This window comes from Carettochelys insculpta, chromosome 3, assembly GCF_033958435.1.
Source record: "Carettochelys insculpta isolate YL-2023 chromosome 3, ASM3395843v1, whole genome shotgun sequence".
NCBI lineage: Eukaryota > Metazoa > Chordata > Testudines > Carettochelyidae > Carettochelys > Carettochelys insculpta.
The window spans coordinates 132,267,582-132,291,848 of NC_134139.1; the positions used below are offsets into that span (position 1 = coordinate 132,267,582).

The 24,267-nt window shown below is 42.5% G+C and overlaps 1 protein-coding gene across 4 annotated transcripts in view; it reads left to right on the plus strand.

Annotated features, from left to right (window-relative positions):
- ASCC3 (activating signal cointegrator 1 complex subunit 3) overlaps positions 1-24,267 on the plus strand; it is a 501,864-nt gene that overhangs the window by 327,707 nt on the left and 149,890 nt on the right. For all 4 annotated transcript variants that reach the window (XM_074990822.1, XM_074990825.1, XM_074990823.1 and 1 more), the window contains one exon: positions 23,332-23,451. In XM_074990822.1, the coding sequence (XP_074846923.1) occupies positions 23,332-23,451 (120 nt within the window). The remainder of the gene's footprint in view (positions 1-23,331; positions 23,452-24,267) is intronic.

The window sequence follows — 24,267 nt, forward strand, 5'->3', positions numbered from 1 at the left end:
TAGTAAAATGAAAAAAGAGAAACTATGAAAAAAAAATAGACTCTCGAGTCTTTTTTGCTAGATAGCTAGATCAACCATTTTTATTGATTCCTTCTAACCACGGCTTAGAGAATAGGTTGATGCTTTGTATCCATGCAAAAGAAGTTAAATACTATGTGTAAGGGAGTAATTAATGAGTCAGCTGTCTGACATTCCAATAAATTGGGCTGGTAACAAAATCCAAAGTAAAAAACTTCAAGAAATACGATACCTGAAATCAGCAGACTTAAATGAAACCATTTTGTCAAGCACTTTGTCTCATTAACAGCCCTAGATAGATTTCTCGTATATGTCACAGTCTTATTACCACGTGTCTATATTTAGCATTAGTAATTTTGTTGTCTTACACACATCAGCTGCATCTACACTTTCCTCCTCCTTTTGGAGAGGACATGTTAATGAGGCAGTCTGGAAGATTGTAATGAGGTGCTGACATGAATATGCAGTGCCTCACTAACCTAATGGTAGCCACGTGTAGTTCGAAAGTGCTGTTTTTGGAACTTACACCTCCCATGTAGATGGAGGCCTTTCAAAAGGACTCCCCCCACCCACTTAAAAAACTCCTTCTCCCTAAAGCCAAATAGGAATAAGGGGCTTCTGGAGTCAGGGGGATCCTTTCAAAAGGCCCCCCTCTACATGGGATGCATGCCTTCAGAAAGCAGCACTTTCTAGTTGCAAGCAGCCACCATTATGCTAATGACGTGCTGCATATTCATGTCAGCTCCTCATTAGCATCTTCCAAACTACCTCATTAATATGCCCCTTTGAAAAGGAGAGGGCAAGTGTAGACATAGCGATCCTGTTCCTATCTGGAGTAAAGTGAGCAGAGTGAAGCAAAAATTCCAAAACTTAATGTAAATGGTGTTTATTCTTGACAGCAGTTCATGAGATGAGGAAATAGTAATTAACATTTTCAGTTCTGTGCAAATAGATTAAAACATCTTATTTGACTTATGGGGTAAATTTTTTTAAATAAGCGAAACAGCTAGCCTCCATTTTAAACTCACTGTTACTAGAGTGATAAAAGTTTTATGGCATAAAGCAATATTTTTCAGATTCAGATTTTGAAAGCCAGTTAGGGCCATAAGCAAGTTATTAAAATAGTCAAGGCCAGAAAATACTATGAGGAAGTTCAGAAAGATTTAATCAAGGTATGTGAATGGTCCACACAATAGATGAAGAAGTGTTGGTAAATGCAAAGTATTGCACAGTCGAGGGAAAAAATGCAATAATCATAAATCTTACAGGGTTCTAAATTAATTGTACTAATTAATTGTAGTACGATTAGTACAAATTAATTGTACTAATGCAAGAAGGAAATCTGAGCACCATGATCCATTCAGGCAATACCTAAGGCCAGTGTGCAAGTATGGTTAATGGGGGGCTGGAGAACAATACAGAAAAGAAGTATAGTATAGTATTACAAACATATATCAAAGATGCTGATTCATACAGAATGTTGTGTACAGTACTGGTCACCTCATCCCAAAAACGATAATACAAAAGTACAGTGAGGTTCAGAGAAGGCAAGGAGAACGATGTGCGTGCAGGGTAGGGAGAAGCTCACATATGATGGCTGGAAAGATTGGGACTGTTTACCATAGAAAGGAGAGGAAATATATATCAGACGTTATCCATGTTCCATAATACAAGAGAAAGGAGTTAGTTAAATTAAAAGGTGGCAAATTAAAAGCTTGTAAAAGAAATACTTTTTCACAAAACATGCATTTAGACTGTAGAATTCATTGTTATATATCATATCATTGAGGCCAAGCACTTACAAAGATTCAAAGAGGAATTGGACGTATGTATGAATAACAAGAATATCCAGACTTTCTCTTAATGAAGAAAGCAGTGGGAGGAAGATAAAAGTGCATGTTTTAGTGTTTAAGACAATCTCCAGGTTTTGGATGGGATGAAACCCATCTCTGCTGCGTCTGCAGTTTCTTGTGCCATTCTGTGAAGCATCTGGTACTGTCCCATGTCAGAGATGTGCCAGTGAACTAAATCGTTCACAAATCTGGCCCAATATGGCAATTATGTCCCTGTGCATTTTTACACAAAGTTTTCATTAAAATATACCCTTATTTGGCTTTGAATACTAAAGCCTAAACCTATACCTTAATTTTTCATTTAATTCAGAAACTGCAGAGTCACGGAACATTTCACATCCAAATGTTGAGGTTATAAGTATCCCACAGCACACTAAGGTTTCAGTGATCAAGCCAACTGGTAAATAAGCAGAAAAGGCAAAGATCACTCAAAGGATTCAGCTTCTCTCAGAAAAAGACTGCGAAAATAAACAGCTGTAATATGGTACAGAAGATATTTATCCAACTAATAAAGGGTTTGAAAGTTTACAAACTCAGATACTTAGTTTTTTTGTCTAACTTCTGTTCTTCAGACAGAAGGAGATGTAAGTCCATTTGGAGTTAAAGTAGTTTTATCAATTGTCTATCTTACTTGATAAGATATGCCAAGAAATTGTTCAATTTAATAGTAATGGATAATTGGATATTTGAAAAACTAGGATTTTACCTAAGATTTTCATATTTGTTTAGTATTTATTCATATTTTTAATTGGAAAATGTATTTTAATCATTAATTAGGCTATCTTTGGTCTTCTCTGGGGAAGAGAAAATATTAAAATAACAAGACATAAAATATGTATCACTGTGAGTTTGGAAAGAGAACTTGGAGAAATTTCTGACAAAAGTTCTTGGCCATGAGTATTTCCAACAGGGAGATTCTTAATCACTTCAGACTTCTAGAAGAATGAAGGGCTCCCCATAAGTGTTCTGTTTTCCTGGAAATGAGTAGGAAATTGCAATTACAATTATTTGCTGTAATGTTTTTTTCTAATGAGTGGGCTGGGAGCACTGAACTACCGGTCTTCGTAGAGCTGTTCTAACTCAAAATTGGGTCATAATGATTGTTATGAAAAGGACATAATTCCCATTTTAAACATGCCACAAGCTAATGCCAAAACCGTATCATTTCATTACATAGATAATAATGAAAGGTTTCTACCTTTGTGATTTTAAACAGAGACCTATATTTCTTGTTTTTACATAAGTTTTCTTGTACAAACTTACTGTAAAAGGGTAGCTGATTGCATCTGTCTTTCTTGGATCGGAACTTAGATGTACAGGGAACTATGGTAGTGTAGTTCTAGCGTCTTGAAATTTCATACAAAGACTTCATTAAGGAAGCTTTTTCTTGTTTTCGACAATCACTGGCCCACCCATATTGAAGGGCAGATGAGGCAATAGATGAAGTCTGATTGGGCCTTAACTCTCCACATTTAACTTATCTGGGAATGCTCGATCAGAAGTTGCACAGGACTTTTTCTCAGTCATTTTCACTTGATTCCTAAGGCTACTCTCAATACTCTCCTTTTCAATCCTGGTCCAAGCCAGTTGATCCAAGCTCTCTAACCTCCTTTCCCAGGTTATGGGAAACTGGGAAAAATGGATGGGTGGGTTCTCTTCCTGTTGTCTGACTTCAGGAGATCCAATGCTCCTTTTCTCAGCTTCTTTAACAGATGTCTTCCCTTAAATATCCTTCCACCTGAAATTTATTAGGGAACTGTATCTTCTTCTTCGAGTGTCCCCGTGGGTGCTCCACATTAGGTGTCGGGCTCGCCCGGCGCCGCAGATCGGATCTTCCAAGCAGTTCCTGCTGGACCGCGCATGCGCCGGTACGCGCTGCTCCCTTGCGCACTCCTGGCCACACGCACGATCCGGTCCCCGCCAGTTCCTCTTAACCGCCGTCGGCTGCAGACAGAATCCGACTAGGCTATGGCCAAGTGAGCGTATTCAATGGTTTTAACTGTTTTTCTTTAAAGTTTTCAAGTTCTTAGGCTACTGTTAAGTTAGCCAATTGTTATTTTCAAAAAAAAAAAAAAAAAAAAAGGAAACAACAAGCGGGATGGCATTCAGTCCAGTCCTAGTAATAAGCGGAGCACCAGAGGCCAGGAGCCTAGGGCCATTAGCCCTCCTGCCGAGGCAGGCTATCAGAGAGGGGGAAAACAGCACAGAGAAGGTGCTAAGTACCCCATTAACAACTGAAAGACTCACCAACAATGTCCTCTTCAGGATTCAAGAAATGTGAGTCCTGCCGAGAGGCAATGCCAGCATCTGATGAGCACAGTCACTGCATAAGGTGCCTGGGGGAGTCCCATGTCACGCAGAAATGCTCCTTCTGTGCAAAATTAACAGCCAGAGCAAGGAAGGACAGGGAGATGGGGCTTAAAATGCTGCTCTTCGACAAGGCCCTCCAGCCAGACGTGCCAGAGCGGCCGCAGCAGGAGGGACCCTCGGGGGCCCATAAAAGGAAAGCCACCTCCCTCACCCCATCAGCGCAAAAACGGAGGAAAGTCTCCCCAACCCGATCCCTGCCAGCAGCAACAGCTGATCGGCGGCGGCACGGAGAGACACGTGGAGGTGACTCAGCCTCCGATAATCAAACAGCCGCCCCGCACCGCAGGCAGGGTGGCGGCGAAACAAGCGTCGGTACCGGCGGCACCGCAAGCGACGGCACGGACCCCCGGGGAACCAGCGGTGCAGAACGCGCAGGCACCGGAGGACACCGCCCACGCGACACCACCCATGAGCGTGCTGAGCACGGCGCAGACAGGGCCGAGATCCCCTACACGTCAGGGGGCGGAGCTACCCCCTCAAGGGAGGGGGAAGGCTGCACACAAAACAAGGCACCGCAGCCCCTCTCCAGACAGGGCTGCAGAGTTGCTTTCTCTCAGCCCTCCGCTTATGCTGCAGACTCCAAACAGAAGGCAGGGGTCCCCCCTAGCCTACCCGGAGCCCCCATCTCCATTTTTACAACCAGCCTCGCCCTGGCTGGGACCACCTTCACCCTTCCTGGGGTTTGAGCCGCTGGAGTACTATCACAAATCGCTCTCTCCAGTGTCCCAGGTTTCTCGACGATCTCGCTCCGCCAGACGCACAGGGTATGCACTAAGGGAGTGGTCTAGGTCACCTTCCCAAGAACAGTGCCCATGCTGCCATGGTCGCCCCTATCACGCGGGGCATAGACACCACCGTCAATCTACCAGGGAAAGATCCCCACAGACGGTCCCATATCCCCGAGGGCAATCGCGAACGGGGACAGACACTCAAGTATCTCAGGGGGAACTGGTTATGAAACCCCGAGATTTTCCCTTGCAAGCTTCCAGAGAGCGGATGTACCATCACCAACAGGAACCGGAAGGGTCCAGAGAGGCATACCCTAGTGGTTCCTCACTCTCCTCCCCGGACGAGGCTACGGCCCCAGAGGACGTCCGTCCTCCAGACGATCTCAAACAGTTTCAAGAGCTGTTTAAGAGGGTGGCCTTCACGCAAGGCATCCAGACAGCAGAGGTGCAAGAGAAACACCATAAGCTCCTCAAAAATCTGAGACTTCCGGCCTCCTCCAAAATAGCAATACCGCTTGTTGAAGCAATCTTGGAGTCCGCCACTATGATATGGCAGACCCTGCGACTATTCCGCCTGTCCACAAGAGAGCGGATAAGAAATACTTCGTGCCGGCGAAGGGCATGGAGTTCCTGTTCAGCCACCCACAACCAAATTCCTTGGTGATGGAGTCGTCGCAACAAAGATCAAAGACATCTCAATTCAAGACAGGGGGAACAGACAAAGATGCCAAGAAGCTAGAGCTGTTCGGCAGAAAGGTCTACTCCTCCTCCACTCTACTGCTGCGAATGGCAAATTACGCAGCGCATTTAGCGAACCATAATTTCGACAACTACACTAGGTTAACCTCCCTCGTGGACTCGCTTCCAGAGGACAAGAAACCGGTGCTCAAGGCTGTCGTGCAAGAAGGCTACGCGGCCTAGAGGACGGGAGTTCAGATCACCCTGGATGTCGCGGACACAGCAGCACGCTCCACAGCTACGGCAGTGGTGATGCGAAGGGAGTCCTGGCTCCAGACTTCGGGTATACCGAGGGACCTGCAGGCAAAGATAGTCGATCTTCCCTTCGACTCGCAGAAGCTGTTTGCTGAATCAACTGACTCAGTCCTTCATTCCAGTAAAGATTCAAGAGCCACACTTAGGACCCTGGGGATTTACACCCCTCCATACAGAAAGAAAAAGTACTACCCTCAACAAAGACAGTACCAGCAACAGCGAACCCAGTACCACAGAGGTTACGAGCAAGGGTGACATCAACAGCAAAAGCAGTACAGAACTCCCAGGCAACGTTCCCAACAGAGCCGGGCGTCCTTGGGGCAGGGCCAAAGGCCACAAGTTTGACACACAGATCCAGGGCTGCGCCATCATTACCATCACACAAGGTCATCCGAAGCGGTTATTCCAACATCGCCTCCGACCATTCTACGACCAGGGGCAAAGGATCACCACAGACAAATGGGTGCTGGAGATCATAGCCATGGGGTACGCCATCTCCTTCCAATCGCTCCTGCCGCCACGACCTCCACCCAGGCCCCACCTCCAGGAGGCCTCCCATGTAGCGAGGCTCAAGCAGGAGGTAGACCATCTCATGCTCATAGGGGCAGTGGAAAGAGTGCCGGAGCAACTGCAAGGGAAAGGTTTCTACTCGAGGCACTTCCTCACGGAGAAAAAGACAGGAGGCTGAAGGCCCATCTTAGATCTTCGAGGCCTCAACCGCTACCTGCGCAAGCAACGCTTTCGGATGATCACAATCGCCTCTGTCCTTACGGCACTGGACGATGGCGATCGGTTCACAGCCCTCAACTTACAAGACGCTTATTTTAACATAACTATCCATCCGGCTCACCGACGGTTCCTCCGGTTCATGGTAGGCAAAGAACATTTTCAATACAAGGTCCTACCGTTTGGCCTCTCCTCGGCCCCCAGAGTCTTCACCAAGACCTTGGCAGTGGTGTCAGCCCACCTGCACAGAAAGTGGGTATTTATATTCCAGTATCTGGACGACTGCCTACTCAAAGGGGCCTCGAAGGAGGAGGTACTACGCATGATACGTGTCATAGCAGGCATGTTCTCTTGCTCGGCCTGTTTATCAATCTGGCAAAATCAAAGATAGACCCCACACAGGACATAGAATTCATAGGGGCACGCATAAATTCTATTACGGCGAGAGTGTATCTACCAGAGACTCGCTTTTGGGCCATCGGCTCCCTTGTGCAGGTCATCACCTTCAGCCCTACGGTGCCGGTCCTGACGTGCTTACAGCTGCTGGGCCACATGGCAGCGGCGACGTTCGTAGTACAGAACGCCAGGTTACACATGCGCAGAATGCAGCACTGGCTGGCGAGCATATACAAACCGGCAACACACAGAGTTCACAGGGTGGTGTCGCCCACAGCAGAGGTGCGCAAATCCCTGCAATGGTGGGTAAACCCCAAGAACTTGCTAACAGGGGTACCCTTCCACCAACCACAAATATCGTTTTTTCTTACTACAGATGCCTCCCTCATAGGGTGCGGAGCACACATGGGCGAAGAGGTGACTCAAGGGCTGTGGTCCTCCACGGAGCAGTCACTGCACATAAATATACTGGAGCTCAGAGCAGTGTTCAACGCCTGCAGACACTTTCGAGACCATATACAAGGCCAAGTAGTCGGGATCAGTACAGACAATACCTCCACCATGTTTTATATAAATCGGCAAGGAGGAGCTCGGTCCTGTGCCTTATGTGCGGAAGCAGTCCGGTTATGGAACTGGTGCATCACCAACAATATAATTTTAAAAGCCTCGTACTTACTAGGCGTTCACAATGTGAAGGCAGACCAGCTGAGCAGGCGTTTTGCACTCACGCACGAGTGGCAGATCCATCCCGATCTGCTACGACCGATTTTTCACGCATGGGGTTTTGCCCAGATAGACCTGTTTGCTACTCAACACAACAAGAAGTGCCCACGGTTCTGCTCCAGGGCAGGACTGGGACGGGGGTCCCTGGGGGACGCATTCGCGATCTCTTGGAGGGGCCCCCTGCTTTTTACGCTTTTCCTCCCACAGTGCTGATCCACAACATCTTGCAGAAAGCCAGCAGGGAAGGAGCCCGAATGATCCTGATAGTCCCAACGTGGGATCGACAGCAATGGTTCCCCCTACTCCTGTGCATGTCGGACTGTCCACCGATGCCCATTCCGGTGGCGCCGGATCTGCTTACGCAAGCCCAGGGGTCCATAGTGCATCTGCACCCCCAAAGCCTGCGACTACAAGCGTGGTTAATCCATGGCTCAGCTCCCTAGAGAGCACATGTACGGAGGAAGTGCAACAAGTCCTAGAAAGTAGCAGGAGGACTTCCACCAGGAAGACCTACAAGCAGAAATGGACTCGCTTCACGGCATGGTGTTCTACCATCAGCTAGCCCCCCTTTTGGTGCCTATACCTGTAATATTAGAGTATCTACTGGACCTCAAGAGAGGAGGACTCTCACTTTCCTCGTTAAAGGTCCACCTTGCCGCCATTTCGTCATTCAGACACGAAGAGGAAGGGCACACGGTGTTCGCCCATCCCATGGTTACCAGGTTCCTCAAAGGGTTGGTAAACCTATACCCCCCTCGGAAACCGCTTCCACCTTCGTGGAACTTGGACCTGGTGCTTAAAGCGCTAACAAGACCACCGTTCGAGCCTTTGGCCACGGTTTCCCTCCACCTCCTTACAATAAAGACGACCTTTCTTCTCGCAATCACGTCAGCTTGCAGGGTGAGCGAGCTTGCGGCAGTTATGGCAACGCCACCCTGCACTGTTTTTTCCAAGGAGGCGGTAACCACACGGCTGCATCCAGCCTTTGTTCCTAAAGTTTCTTCTGAGTTTCACATTAACGAACCTATCGTTTTAGCCTCGTTTTATCCAAAGCCTCATAACTCTAACAAAGAGGCGCGCCTACACCTCCTGGACGTGAGGAGGGCGCTAGTCTTCTATATAGACAGGACCAAGTCCTTCCGGAAAACGGATAGACTCCCAGTCTCTCTCGCTCCCAAATCGAAAGGAGAAGGTCTCTCTTCGCAGAGAATCTCGAAGCACATCGTATCCTGCATAAAAATGTGCTACGAACTCAAAAAGACTCCTTTACTGGCCACGCCCAGGGCTCATTCCACTAGGGCGGTGGCGGCATCAACAGTCTTTTTCAAGGGCATTGCGCTAAAAGACATTTGCAGAGCGACGACCTGGTCATCCTATGACACCTTTGCCAAACATTACGCCCTTTACAGGGTATTCCAAGAGGATACCCATCTCTCGACAGCGGTCCTCTCGGGGACAAGCTGCACATAATCCAATTACCCACCTCCTATCTTGGGTTACTGCTGGGTAGTCACCTAATGTGGAGCACCCACGGGGACACTTGAAGAAAGAAAGGTTACTCACCGTAGTAACGGTGGTTCTTCGAGATGTGTCTCCGTGGGTGCTCCACTTCCCGCCCATCCTCCCCGCTTCGGATCTCTGTTTAGTGTTTTGCAGGAGCATCCAAGGCAGTTGGTCAAGGAACTGCCGGGACCGGATCGCGCATGTGGCCAGGAGCGCGCAAGGGAGCGGCTCATGTGCGGTCCAGCAGAAACTGCTTGGAAGATCCGATCTGCGGCTCCGGGCAAGCCCGACACCTTATGTGGAGCACCCACGGGGACACATCTCGAAGAACCACCGTTACTACGGTGAGTAACCTTTCTATCTTTGCAAAATGTACCTGCACTGATTTCCTGGTACCTGCTACCTTGTGGCATCTTGACTTTAACCTTCTTACATACCCCACTGGGTCCCTGATGTGTGGGCAAGGTGTAAAATCCTCCCTACCTCCCAGTTTTTCCCAATGCTGAAAGAAAAATGTTGACTAGTACAATGCCCTCAGCAAATCATAAAAACACAGTCTTAGGCCTTGTCTACATTACTGGGGTAAGTCAACCTAAATTATGGTATTCCATCGTATGAATAATTGGTTTAAAATAGCTTAAATTGATTTACAACCTAGACAGATTGAACAGCAGGGCCAAAAGAATTCTCATGAGGTTCAACTAGGACAAGTCCAGAGTCTTACACTTAAGATGGAAGAATCCCATGCACAGCTATAGGTTGGGGGCTGGCTAGCTAAAGCAGCAATTCTTCAGAAAAGGCCCTGGGGATTAAATTATTAAATGCGGGGGGGACTGTACATGAGTCAACACTGAGCCCATATTGCCTAGAAGGGTAACAGCATATTGGGCTCTATTGGTAGAACCATTCACAGCAAATGGAGGGAAGTGATTATTCCCCTCTTTTCAGCACTGGTAAGGCCACATCAGCTGTGTCTACACGTGCACGCTACTTTCAAGTAGCGGCACTAACTTCGAAATAGCGCCCATCGCGGCTACACACGTCGGGCGCTATTTCGAAGTTAACTTCAACGTTAGGCAGCGAGACGTCGAAGTCGCTAACCTCATGAGGGGATCGGAATAGCGCCCTACTTCGACGTTCAACATCGAAGTAGGGACCGTGTAGACGATCTGCATCCTGCAACGTCGAAATTGCTGGGTCCTTCATGGCAGCCATCAGCTGGGGGGTTGAGAGATGCTCTCTCTCCAGCCCCTGCAGGGCTCTATGGTCACTGTGGGCAGCAGCCCTTAGCCCAGGGCTTCTGGCTGCTGCTGCGGCAGCTGGGGATCCATGCTGCAGGCACAGGGTCTGCAACCAGTTGTCGGCTCTGTGTATCTTGTGTTATTTAGTGCAACTGTGTCTGGGAGGGGCCCTTTAAGGGAGCGGCTTGCTGTTGAGTCCGCCCTGTGACCCTGTCTGCAGCTGTGCCTGGCACCCTTATTTCGATGTGTGCTACTTTGGCGTGTAGACGTACCCTCGCAGCGCCTATTTCGATGTGGTGCCGCGCAACGTCGAAGTTGAACGTCAACGTTGCCAGCCTTGGAGGACGTGTAGACGTTATTCATCGAAATAGCCTATTTCGATGTTGGCTTCACGTGTAGACGTAGCCATCTAGAGTATTACATCCAGTTTTTTTCCCTCCTCCTTTACCCACCCCATACACACAGAGGATGTATAAAAATTGGAGAGTACAGCAGAAGGCCATGAATATGACTAAATGATTAAATGGCAGGGGACACATTATTTATCAGGAGGAGCTAATGAACTCGGCTTATTTAGCCTTCAGAAGGTAAGAATGAGAGGAGATTTGATAGCAGCCTTCAACTACCTCAAGGGGGTGTGGGAGGGAGGGAGTTGCAAAGAGTATGGAGCCAGGCTGTTCTCAGTGGTGGCAGGTGACAAAACAAGAAGCAGTTGTGTAAAGTTGCAGTGGGGAAATTTGTTAGGTAATAGGACAAACTATTTCACTGGATTCATGGTGAAGCACTGAAATGGTTGCCTAGGTAGGTCATGGAATCTCCATCCTGGGAGTTTTTTAAGGTAAGGATTGACAAAGGCCTGGCTGGAATGATTTAATTGGGATTGAGCCTGCTTTGAGCAGCCAGGGCGTACGGGTAGATTAAATGACCTCTTGAGGTCTCTTCCAACCCTAATCTGCTGAGTTTCTGTGATTCCACACTGTGCTGTGTCAATAACAGACAGACACACATTGCTCCCCTTCTTCTGGTGGAGTAAAGTTAGTCAACAGGAGAGTGCTCTGTAGTTATTTTAGCAGGTCTTCACTTCATCAGTCACAGCGTCATTGATCCCCAGTAAATGTAGACATTGCCTTAGTCTGATCCCATGGTTGGAGGGTGGGTTTTTGCTGATATGTGATTAATGGGAGAGGGGATTTCTTTCAGAATGCATGAGATATAAATGTTCTCCTCTTGGCTGGAGCATATTGTGGATCATTGTCTCCACATGACCCATCCACTTCCCCATTGAGTCCACTCAGGTAAATTCCATGTAACCTACATGTATAAGAGACTCTTAAAGGACACTCAGCTCCTTTTCATCCTCCTGGCCAGACAAGACTTTCAGTTGCAATGCACCTTTAGAAAATGTAGATATAAAATTGTCTTAAAAAACTGGTGTTTTCAAAAGCCTGTATGGGAAGTAATTTGTGAGTTCTCTGCCCACTGCAGCAGTTAACAAAACTGATACATGGCATAGAACAACATATAGAATGTGCCAGTTTAGCTCCTTATGTCTGTGTTAGTGTGACTGATGCCATGACTCATATATTCTAATAGAAATTGTAATTATTGGTAGAAGTAAGGAAAAAGGTACAAGATTACAAATCACATTGATGGATGTATAGTTCTTCCAGGGAAATCCCTAATTAATGTTTAGTACATATAAACCTTTTACTGTGATGGATGCAGGAGGACTCTTCTGATGGAATATAATGAAGGTAATTGATAACACCATGTAAGTCTCTCCTCATGTTATTTTCTAGAGATACTATTTTTAGTTTATAATGTTATAAGATATGGGGAGGTTGCTCTAAATACATAACACACCATTGCTAATTCGCACTTACCCGACAGAGCAGTGGTAATTAGTTAGTTTTTCTATATTGTTTTTTATAATTGTTTTTAATATGAAGTACTGTATGCAAAACTTGTCAATCTGAACTTGAAAATTTTAGATCTGTAATGGCAATTAGGACTGGTGCAGAACAAATGAGTGCTCTTCTGACCAAACGCCTTTCTCTCAAACACACACATTACGTATGTGTTTATTGAAACTTTGATATTAGCGTTCTAGAACCTCATGAAGATTTTGGAGTACATGCAACCAGCTCCAATGTGAAATAAAAACCTATCCAGACATGGTAACTGAAATAATTCTTTAGCTGGTCAATGATTCTGATTCAGCAGTTCCCAGATTGTGGTATGGGACTCCCAAGAGGGTTGTGACCCCTTTTTAATGCATCACCAGGGCTGCACGTGGGAGAAGTGAGCAAGGAAGAGGGGTGGCCGAGTCTTCCCCTGTGGGAGCCGAGCAACCAGCCCTGCCCCTGACAGAGCTTCCCAGACGTGCTAAGGAGGAAGAGGTAAGGGGGGCCTCTTGCAAGTGCAGCTTCACTCCCCGCAGGGCCAGCACCTCCCGGACAGCATGGCACCCGCCAGCTCCTTCTCACTCTGCAGCAGCCACTGGAGCCTGGAGCTGCCACAGCCTGAACCCCCCTGCCCACCCCACAGCCCCAGCCCACTACAGCCTGAAGCCTCCTCTGGCTCAGTGCCCCAACCTACTGCAGCCTTAACAACCCGCCCGCCCCGCGGACCCAACCCACTGCAGCCTGAACTCCCCTCCCCAGCCCAACGGACCCAACCTGCAGCAGCCTTAACACCCCCACCCCCCATTCCACAGACCCAACCCACCACCAGGTTTTAACCCTTCCTCCTGCTCATGGCCCCAAACTGCCCCCAGCCTTTAACCCTCCCCAACCCCCTGCCAAATACAAGGTTCACAGAGCTTTCAAAAGCAGCACCACGTGCTACAACTCCTTCACTGAGTTACGAGCACTTGGAATGAATCAGAGACTTTTACATGTATTTTGTTGGGAATTTAGTGTCCCTCTTACGAGTTTTCACCTACGAGCAGAAAGCTGGGAAAGTCTTATAGCAAAGGATGAGAATACTAAGGTTTTTAGAAGAGCCATAGCCGTGTTGTGACTCTCTTAATGTTCTCGGGCTGCTCAGAGGGCTTGGTTAACGTAGGATATGATGCCCACAACTCTACTGGGACAATCTGTGAAGGATAGTCCATGTATTTTCACTGAAAAAAAATATACATCAAAATCCTGAACAACTTCATAGGAAGCTATTGAGTTTGTCTTTTATTTGTTTCTTATGATGTAGGTCTGAAAAGGTAATGTTATGTTTTATTTTCCCCTTCCCAAAAAGATGATCTTTGTATGATTGAAAAAGAGCAAGCAAAAAAGTGTGTCTCATTTTGAGGACCAGAGGCTTTTGTAGATCGTCTTTATAGGGCAAAGAAAAGAAGAGCAATAGGCTATTTTTTATTTTAAAACATCACTGTTAAAATCAGAGCTAGGTAAACATCTTGCTTCAGATCAAAGGTGGGTAAACAGTATTTTAGGGACATTACTTATTTATGTTTACTGTTTTGCTTCATTTTAGAATATTCTAAAAAGTCTCAGTTTACACTTTAAATATTCCCTTTGTTTGTTGCAAAGATGAAGTTGGTACTATTTGTTATGATTTATTCTATCTAGTGTAACCACATCCAAAGACTCCACTTAATGAGGATTTCATTGTGCTAGGCACTGTACAAGTTCATAACAAATCAATGTACCAAGAAACTCCTAACCCAGAGTTGCCGCAGCTGTCTATTGTCAAACAAACTTGAAGCATGTGCAGCACAGCTAGGTTTAGCATTGTTTTTGGAACCCTACATTTTGCATTTTCTGTCTTTCTTTTAACTGTGATGCTTTATTATAGCCTTATTTGTTTTTTTCTTCCATTTAATAATAATAATCTACAGTTCATTAGCTTAGACACCATCAAACAAAACTAATTACAAAAGACTTGGAAAGGTAAATATCATTCTGTAGTACCAGCTGAGCTGGTATGTATCCAAAAGGACACTTAATCCTCATGTAGAAAAGTCACAAGGAAAAGGAGCATTCAAAAGCAAGACAAATGAGGGGAGAAAGTGCTGTGTAACAGTGCACATCTAAGTTGCAGCTAGGCACCACATGCAAGTATTTCATATCCTAGTAAGACTGACAGCCTTACCAAAGTTAGCCTACTTATGAAGAATTGTAAATATTCTATAATATCGTGACAACATTATAACAGAGTGGAATATGATATATTTTACTAAACAAGTGTGTATTTCACAGGTGCAAAGTAGCATAATTTAGTATCTTCAAACATGAATGAAATCCATCCCTGGCCAAAAGGTGGACTCAGTGGAAATTGAAATGACCCTTAACAGTAACTGAATACCCAAATGTCAATATGTAAAAATGTTAAGGCTTTTTTATCCATTGCAAAGATAATTTCATATGTCATACAGTTACCTACAGTATGAAATGTACAATAAAGTTTATAAAGTCAGAGATGTTAACAAAAGCAGCTGGAGAGTAATACATAATACAAGAAAAACTGAAAATTGGCCAATTATTATAGAAAGGAATACTTTGTATGCCACATTCTAAAAGTAATAAACAAGCATGACTGGCTTTTTGTTCTGTTTTTGTACAGCACCTAGCACAGTGGCATCATCATCTAAGGCTGAGGCTCTTATGTACTACAATGTTAAAAGCATGATAGTAAATATTTAGTTGTTTAAACTGTTTAAAAAACTAAGAAGCTGTGATATGCTGTAGCCATAAACAGTTCAGTGTGTCTCTGAATTATTGGCCCACCATGCAAATAAGTAAGAGTAGAATAAAATTCTGAAAAGTTTCAAGTCTGAAAATGTTTTTTTAAAGACCAAATGTATTGTAATGTGACTGTGGTATTGTACTTTAAGAGCCAGATGCCCTAATCAAGAGCAAGTCAAAACAGTTACAAAAGTCTATTGTTTTTTCTAGATGGCAACCTGATATTTATCTCTCTGAATTCAGAAATAGTTATATACTGATTAGAGCTTCACATATAACCTGATGTACACTTTCAGCATTGTAGGAATCATCATAAATACTTTGGAAAAAAAAATACAATTCGTATACCATGACATTGAACAGTAGCACACCATCATCCGAGTTCAGTTTTGAACACCTCACATAGGCCGTGTCTTATAATGCAACTCCCTCTGTTTCCACCCCCTCACCCCCACCACCCACGCCTGGCGAATGACCCAACTATTGACTTTGCAGCAACAGTGGAAGAGGTTATGTAGAGTGGTCACCAGTGTATTGCCACCACTTTTCTAATCCCTTTTAGATCGAATCTAGAAGATAGGGAGGCTTGAAGTGCTGATGGCCATCAGCACCTTCTCTTTTTACTAGAGCTCCCTCCATTGCTTAACGCTGAAAAGCCACACTAGGGCTAGCAAGAGTCATGATTGTTAGGGACAGTGAAGTTAGTGTAGAGCAGGCATCTCAAATTCAAAGCCTACTGAGGGCTGTGCAAACGAAAACTGATTAGCTTTCAGGGCCACCAAAAAAAAAAAGTACTTCTATTCGAAAGTTACAATTATTTATTATTATTAGATTATGTTTAGGTATATTTTATATTATTTTTTCAGGCCTTTGAATATAATACAAGAATCTTAATTGAAAATGTAACATGAATTATATTGTTTCATAATTTTATTAATAGTTCATAGAATTTGATGTGTAAAATTATTTGCTTATATATAATTTTTAATTTAAACACAAATTTAAGGTACTCTGCACCCAGATAGCTCCCAGACCCTGAGCTGATGGTGTTCCCCTGGTCCTCAGCCAGTCCCTGGGCTGGAGCTGCTGGTAGGGATCCCCGCCCCAGAGCTGCAAAAAATTCAGTTGGGCCACATGTTTGACATGATTGGTGTAAACAAGCTATTTGGAAAGAATCTAACTGAGCTAGAATAGATCCAGTAAAAACTGACTGTAGTGAATCTTACTTTTCAGTGGAAATAACCAAGCTCAAGGTAATTAAGCATGGAAAGGTGAAGAATTAAGGAGAACATGATTTGATTCTGATCTGATTTATGAACTTTTGTTTGTTTAGCTCAAGCAAAAATAATAATGTTTAAAGGACAACAAATAGATAGATTTACTTTATTTGATCTTTGTAAAAGGGATTCAAGGAAGTGATTAAAAATAGTTCTAAATATATTTACAAAATAACAGCCTACCATATTACTAAACTTAAATAGAATGTTTTTGGTTATGTAGTGCATATTCATTTAGTCAAATTAGCCCTCTTCACTGTGTCTTGTACTCAAGTATTTTATCTTTATTGAAGAATGATATGGTTCCCTTTTCTTTAGTAGGGTAGTTCCTCCTTTCAAAACTCAAACGTACTTCTGGTTGTGACATTTATGAACAGAAATTAGTCTTTGGGTCCTATGATACTTAATTGAAATGTAATGGGTTTGATGGGTGATAGGAAAGGAGGAGCAGGTTCTATCATACCTACGTGAGACTATACAAAGAAATTTCCCTCTGTCGGAGAGTTGATGGCAGGATGCTCTATCTCATTTGGTAAAACTCTTATACCTCTAAAGAAAAGATCTCAAACAAGAGAGGTGAATAAGATATTATTCAGTTTATAAAAGCTGTTTAACTTCTAACACTTGCCTAAAAGTATACAGCATTAGAAATGGGTGAGTCTGCAAAATATTTTCATGATTTCAAAACAAAGACAAGAAAATGCTAATGAGATGTGTCAGAGGAGACTTCCTGCTGTGCTGGCTTAAAAAGCAAATATAAGATTGGTATGCAGGAACACTTCTGCAATGTCTTTTGTCTCAATTATACGTCATCGTTAAATACTTCAATTAACTAGCAAATTTTGCATGAAAACGGTTCAAAATGTTTTAAGACTGTTTTCTCTGTAGGTCTTTTTCAAGAGGAGAGAGATTATTTTTCTTATGTAAAAACATATTTTGCAGATTATATGTGTGATGGGGTTTGAGCACAGAAGACTCCTTGTTCCCCAGTGTGCTGATCATGCCATTGGCACCAACATTCTTGCTCTCTAGGGCTCCCCCATCACTCTGTCCTGCTGAGCCAGTTCCTCTGGTGTCCTGCAACCAAAGCAGAGTTGGAGTAACTGCCACTCCTGCAGAGCAATGCTCTGGGAGGAAGCAGTTTGAGTGCACAGCACTCAGGGAATCAACTCCCAGAAGGAATCAAAACCCCCAATAGAGTTGGGTAGGTCTATACTACACTACCATGGCCGAGCATCTACAGTTCTGTTTAGCGCACCTAGTAGGGAACTGCTAACTTGAACCTACATCTGTGTCCTTGCCAGTAGTCTTGCTCCCATTGACCTCCCTTAGTGAAGATGGCGCAGAACCCCAAATTAAGGTACGTTAACTCCAGTTACATAATTAATGTAGCTAGAATTGCGTGCCTTAATTCAATATTCTGCTGTGTGTAGGCCTACCCTTTGTCTCTCTCTGTGCAAAAGGTTTGCACAGGGAGGCCTCATTATCTAAGTCCCCTTCATAAATGAAAGAGGGAGAAGCACAGTGGTAGCTGTACCTAAGTAGTAGTAGTTTACACTGGCTTTGATTATAAACAAGAGTTTTTTATTAAGTAAAATGGTAGGACAAGCTGATCAAAATTACTTACCAAATCAAATATAAGAGAAAATGCATAGCTAATTCTGTTTCCCTAAAATCCAGTTACTTGTGAGTTCTTACCCCAAGCAGTTGCTTTTATATCAGTGAATTCTTCAGGTCAGAGATTATCTTATTCTGACTGGGGTCTTCAAAGTTCTCTCTTTTCCTTAAAATCTATCAGGCAATTTCCAAGGCAGGCAAAGATGTCACCAACTGAAAACAAAAACTGGAGAAATTCCAGATCCCGTTATACTTCTTCCCTGTGGAGGAAGTTCCATTGTTCTCTTTGTGTAACAGTATACTCCAAGATGGAAACTGTCACATGAGCAAATTGCCTGTCCAAGGCCTTTTTAGTCAATCAGCCATTGCCTGTGTACTGGATTACATGTTCACAGACAAGCTCCTCAGATGTGAATTGACACTCATTAAGTTGTCTACTGTTTTCGCTTCCCAACTCACACTCTCACTCACACTCACTATCCTTTAAATCCACTTTGGTACCAAATGACTGGAAGACGGCCAATATAACACCAATATTTAAAAAAGGCTCTAGAGGAGATCCTGGCAATTATAGACCGATAAGTTTAACATCAGTACCAGGCAAATTAGTAGAAACACTAGTAAAGAGTAAAATTGCAAGGCACATAGAAGAGCACGAATTGTTGGGCAAAAGTCAGCATGGTTTCTGCAGAGGGAAGTCGTGTCTGTCTAATCTATTAGAATTCTTTGAAGGGGTTAATAAACATGCGGACAAGGGGCACCCAGTGGACATAATATACCTAGACTTCCAGAAAGCCTTTGACACGGTCCCACACCAAAGGCTTTTATGTAAATTAGGTGGTCATGGGATAGGAGGAAAGGTCCTTTCATGGATCGGGAATTGGTTAAAAGACAGAAAACAAAGGGTGGGAATAAATGGTAAATTTTCACAATGGAGGGGGGTAACTAGTGGTGTTCCCCAGGGCTCAGTCCTGGGACCGATCCTGTTCAACTTGTTCATCAATGATCTGGAAAATGAGGTAAGCAGTGAGGTGGCAAAGTTTGCAGATGACACCAAGTTGTTCAGGACAGTCAAAACCAAAAGGGATTGTGAAGAACTACAAAAAGATCTCAGCAAACTGAGTGATTGGGCAGCAAAATGGCAAATGAAATTTAATGTGGGTAAGTGTAAGGTAATGCATGTTGGAAAAAATAACCCAAATTACACGTACTACATGATGGGGTCAAATTTAGCTACGACAGATCAGGAAAGGGATCTTGGAGTTATAGTGGATAGTTCTCTGAAGACATCCACGCAGTGTGCAGCGGCAGTTAGTAAGGCAAATAGGATGTTAGGAATTATTAAAAAAGGGATCGATAATAAGACAAAAGATATCATACTTCCCCTATATAAAACTATGGTACGCCCACATCTCGAGTACTGCGTGCAGATGTGGTCTCCTCACCTCAAAAAAGATATATTGGCATTAGAAAAGGTTCAGAAAAGGGCGACTAAGATGATTAGGGGCTTGGAAAGGGTCCCATATGGGGAGAGGCTAGAGAGACTGGGACTTTTCAGTTTGGAAAAGAGGCGATTGAGGGGCGATATGATAGAGGTATATAAAATCATGAATGGTGTGGAGAAAGTGAATATAGAAAAATTATTTACCTTTTCCCATAATACAAGAACTAGGGGACACCAAATGAAATTGATGGGTAGTGGGTTCAAAACTAATAAAAGGAAATTTTTCTTCACGCAGCGCACAGTCAACCTGTGGAACTCCTTGCCCGAGGCGGCTGTGAAGGCCAGGACTCTATTAGGGTTTAAAAAAGAGCTTGATAAATTTTTGCAGGTCAGGTCCATAAATGGCTATTAGCCAGGGATAAAGTATGGTGCCCTAGCCTTCATAACAAGGGCAGGAGATGGATGGCAGGAGATAAATCACTTGTCTTCTGTTCTCCTTCTCTGGGGCGCCTGGCATTGGCCACCGTCGGCAGATGGGATGCTGGGCTTGATGGACCTTTGGTCTGACCCAGTATGGCCATTCTTATGTTCTTATGTTCTAAGAGGGTAGTCACACCTCTTATTGGGGTCTTCCAACATTTGGAATATAGAAATATGCAGACAGTGTTTATAATTTCAACTATACAAATGATAAATGAACAAAAATAGGATTTACAGATCCAGCAGGTTATAATTTTTAATGTTATAGGTCAGAAGCTACCTTTTGTTCGAAGCTTTTATGAGTTATACATGTTTATATTCATAACCCATTTTCCATAAAACATGGAGGGTCCATCACAACATACTGTTACGAATATTTACTTGTTTAAAATAAAATTGGAAAATTAAGCTGAAATCTGAATTGCTTTGCAGCTCCCTAAATGCCTTTGCATAGGGATTTTTAAAACTAAAATTATTTATTATTGCTGTTTTAATTCTTTTTATAACATTTTTTCATAGTCACAGTTGTACTGGCAGAAGCCCTTGCACTATTAGTTGAAAAATTCTTACAATTTAACATCCTTTTTCACTTTAATACACATTATAAAACGGATTAATAACCCGGTCTTTCATTTTTCAGTTTTGCAGTTGTAATTATTTGTATAAGCAATGTAGTTATCCTTTGTCTATCCTTTAGCTAAAAAGGTACAATCAGGTAGTTAAGTTTCAACATGACGTAGTTTTGCAAGGCCCAGGGTTGTTTCTTATAACAAAGTAACTGTTTAAGGAGTTGAAAAATAAAAATTTCTGCACTAAGACAGTTCAATACAACAAGTTTGACTTTATTTTATTTTGCTAAATATGAAAACACCTTCATTCATCTCTTCATTCTGCTTACCAGTCCTAAATTTCCATACCTATCGGACCCTGGCACCTTATTTTATACACCATTTGTTTCATAACTACTCTTAAGAGTGTGCAGTAGAAGGTACCTTTTTGTTTGCAGTTACTTAAACTGTTTTCATAATAACAGAGAGGAAGCTGTGCTAGTCTATACACTATCAAAACAAAAAGCAGTCAAGTAGCACTTTAAAGTTTTCATAATGTTGCTCTTATCCAACAGTCTGTGGGAACTTCAGGTAGTCACTAGATGGCAGCAAATACTCACAAGTAGCTTTTACTATTTTCTCCATATGGCATTCAGTGAGTACAATCTTTAACATAATGACAAGCATTAATAAGTTCTGAAATCTTAGGAACGTTTACAGATTTCATCTACAGGCCTTCAATACTACACATTTTTACCATCTTCTTCCTTAGCTTTACTTTTAAGTATCGAGATATTTCATTTTGAACACATCAAAATCCAAAAATTAGTAATTAGCGTGAATGAGGCGGAAATGGCCTTGTTTTTGATAGGTTTGTCAGAATGGTTTATCTTCCAGAATAAAAGCTTTATATCTTGATGATTTGAAATTGGATATTTTCGGGGGGCAGGGGGGAAGGAGATATAATACTGAAAGATGTCATTATGCTTCATGAAGTTACGTACTGGAAATGGGCTTATTGAATCACGGGGAGAAATCAAATGTACAAAGTAGTTTGGGTTACAAATTGAAAATAAGGTTATGTGCTTCAAATGAGTTACAGTAGCGTAGTAAAAGTGGGCATTCCTAACCCATTCAATGTTCCATGAAAATATGTCCTTATCAAGATATTACTTAAATGATATTCATTTCTACCCTGTTGGGAAACCAGCCAATCTTAAAATGCATACCCTAGCTGATATTAAGGTATGAATGTATATTATTGAAATCAAAAGGTGTTACCCCGGATTTAAAGTGGTTTAACTAAGAATATATTTGGGATTTCAGTATTTTAGTGTAGGGTATGTTTGTTTTTCCTATTTCATCATAATGAATTTTCTTCTTAACATATAAATCTAGAGATGTGAGAGTTTAAATTGCTTATTGTGTGCTTTTTTTCCATGTAAATTGAATAGATTTATGTGAAAGGGACAAACTGTAAAAGCAAATTGATCCTTTAGCATAAGTTGTTAAGAAGTTTGCCAAACAATATGAAGAGAAACGAAGCAAATGATCATAATTTATCTAAGTAGTGTTAACATGATAAAATAATAACAAAGATAATCGTTGCCTTTGTGACGTGAACTTGTGGAAATTGAACCCAAGTGGCTTTTAAAAAAATTAATATTTAATGTGTCAATCAATTTGATGATTACAAAAAGATTCCTGAGTGAGTGTCATTAAAAGTCTGTAGAGATGTTTAAAAATTACCAGCTCCTTTTCTATTTTGAAGCACACAACTCTATGTTAGAGGCTGAGGCAGCCCTAGCCATTTTGCTGGCTAGGGTGGAAAATATTTTCACAATCCCTCTTCCCCCCCACCCCGGCACTGTTGACTGAGCCAAAGTTGCGGGGCGCAGGGGGAGGTTGGGCAATCAAAAGACCAAAAGCAATGATAACGGGGGGGAGGGGGAAGAAAAGTGGAAAAGCTTGCTTTTCATAGTGGAGGAAAACAAAGCACCCAACAATATGGCACCCCCAGATATTGCCATCTATGGTGAGTGCCTTGCACATCCCCTACAACTAACCCTGGCTAAAGACCATGGGTATGTGAAAATTTGAAGGTAAATGGCAAGTGAGTCAAAAACCTATTTCTGAAGTAAAGGTAGCGTACGAAGACATGGTAAAAATCCTGGTGTGCCCATGTTCTTACATTTAGATTCATCCTATTTCCACAGTATCGGAACACTTTTCCTCATAATATGGTTTCGTAAACACATACAAGTATATAATTGAAACAGTATCAATTTAAGTTAGTTTGCAAACTTCTTGCATAAACTCAGACAGGAAGGTAGGAGTACATGGTTTTAAAAGCTTAAATATGAATTCCACATGAGCCTTGTTCATAGAAGATATATAATTTCCTTGTAGCAGAAGTCTGTATTGTGTAATTTTTAATGTAAAAATTATAAACAGTAGAAAAGATCATTTAGGTTCTCAAGAAGCTGAAATATACTGTGAAAGAGGTTTCATGGTGATTCAAGCTTTAGAAACACAGATATATTGGCTCAGAAGAGAGATTTATATGATTATGCTTTTAAAATAATTAAAATGGAAAGCTATGGACACTTTCTCTAGTCTAGTGCTAATGGTCTGAATTCAGTATGTAGCAAACTTAATGCTTGTGTTTTCTTCTAATGTATAAGTTCTGTTTTTACGTCTCTTCTTACTTGCAGATTGCTCTTGGAACAGTAACTAATGTGGAGGAAGCAGTAAAGTGGATAAGTTACACTTATCTTTATGTACGGATGAGAGCAAATCCATTAGTATATGGCATCAGTCACAAGGCTTATCAGGTAGAAAATGCATTAAAAAAATCTAACCTGCTTTCTAGTTCTGTAATCCTTTCCTGATGTGAGGATAAATATTTGCTAGTTCTGTGTTACATGACATCAGCAATTCTTTAAGTGTTTAAAAGGGAGAAAATATATATATTTTTTTTTCTGTAGCAGAGTGTCATTTTTTTAAAAGACTCCTTCTGAGTTGTCCTGAGAACTTTTATCTTACAAAATACGCTTTCAGTGGCCAAATTAGCCATCTACACATAGCACTCATTTTTTATCAGAACAGCTACCATGCCTTAGTCCCTGTCAACTTTTCAGTAATGAAAGTCAGATATGAGTTATATGGCCAAGTCTTCTTGAAGCCATAGTTCTGCTTTACACACAGTTTTTCCTGTGTTAAGTATTTGTTTTAGAAGAGCTCACCACTCACATTATCCTAAAGTGTTAGGCTTCATATTTATTAATTTAACAGGTTACTATAATCAATCATATTTGGTCTTTTTCTGCTTGGTATCTAATCATTTTAAGAGTGTTTTCTTCTTGTGTTTATTGTTTTTAGTTATCCTTTTGTGTATTAGAGTCACAGAACACAGACGACATTTTTCGGAATAGAATTATTTTTACTTTTCAGTGTGTTTCATAGCTTACAAAAATATAAATACTTGTTTTGCTTACTGTGCTCTACTAGAGCCTTCAAGAAAAGTAATTTGATAGATGGGGAAGAACATAAACTGGTGGGAGGAAAAACCAAAGGAAATACATTTCTGGAAGATTTTTTTTCTTTAAAGGCAACTGTTTAAAGCTGTTTAGAGGTTTTAGTCTTAGGTA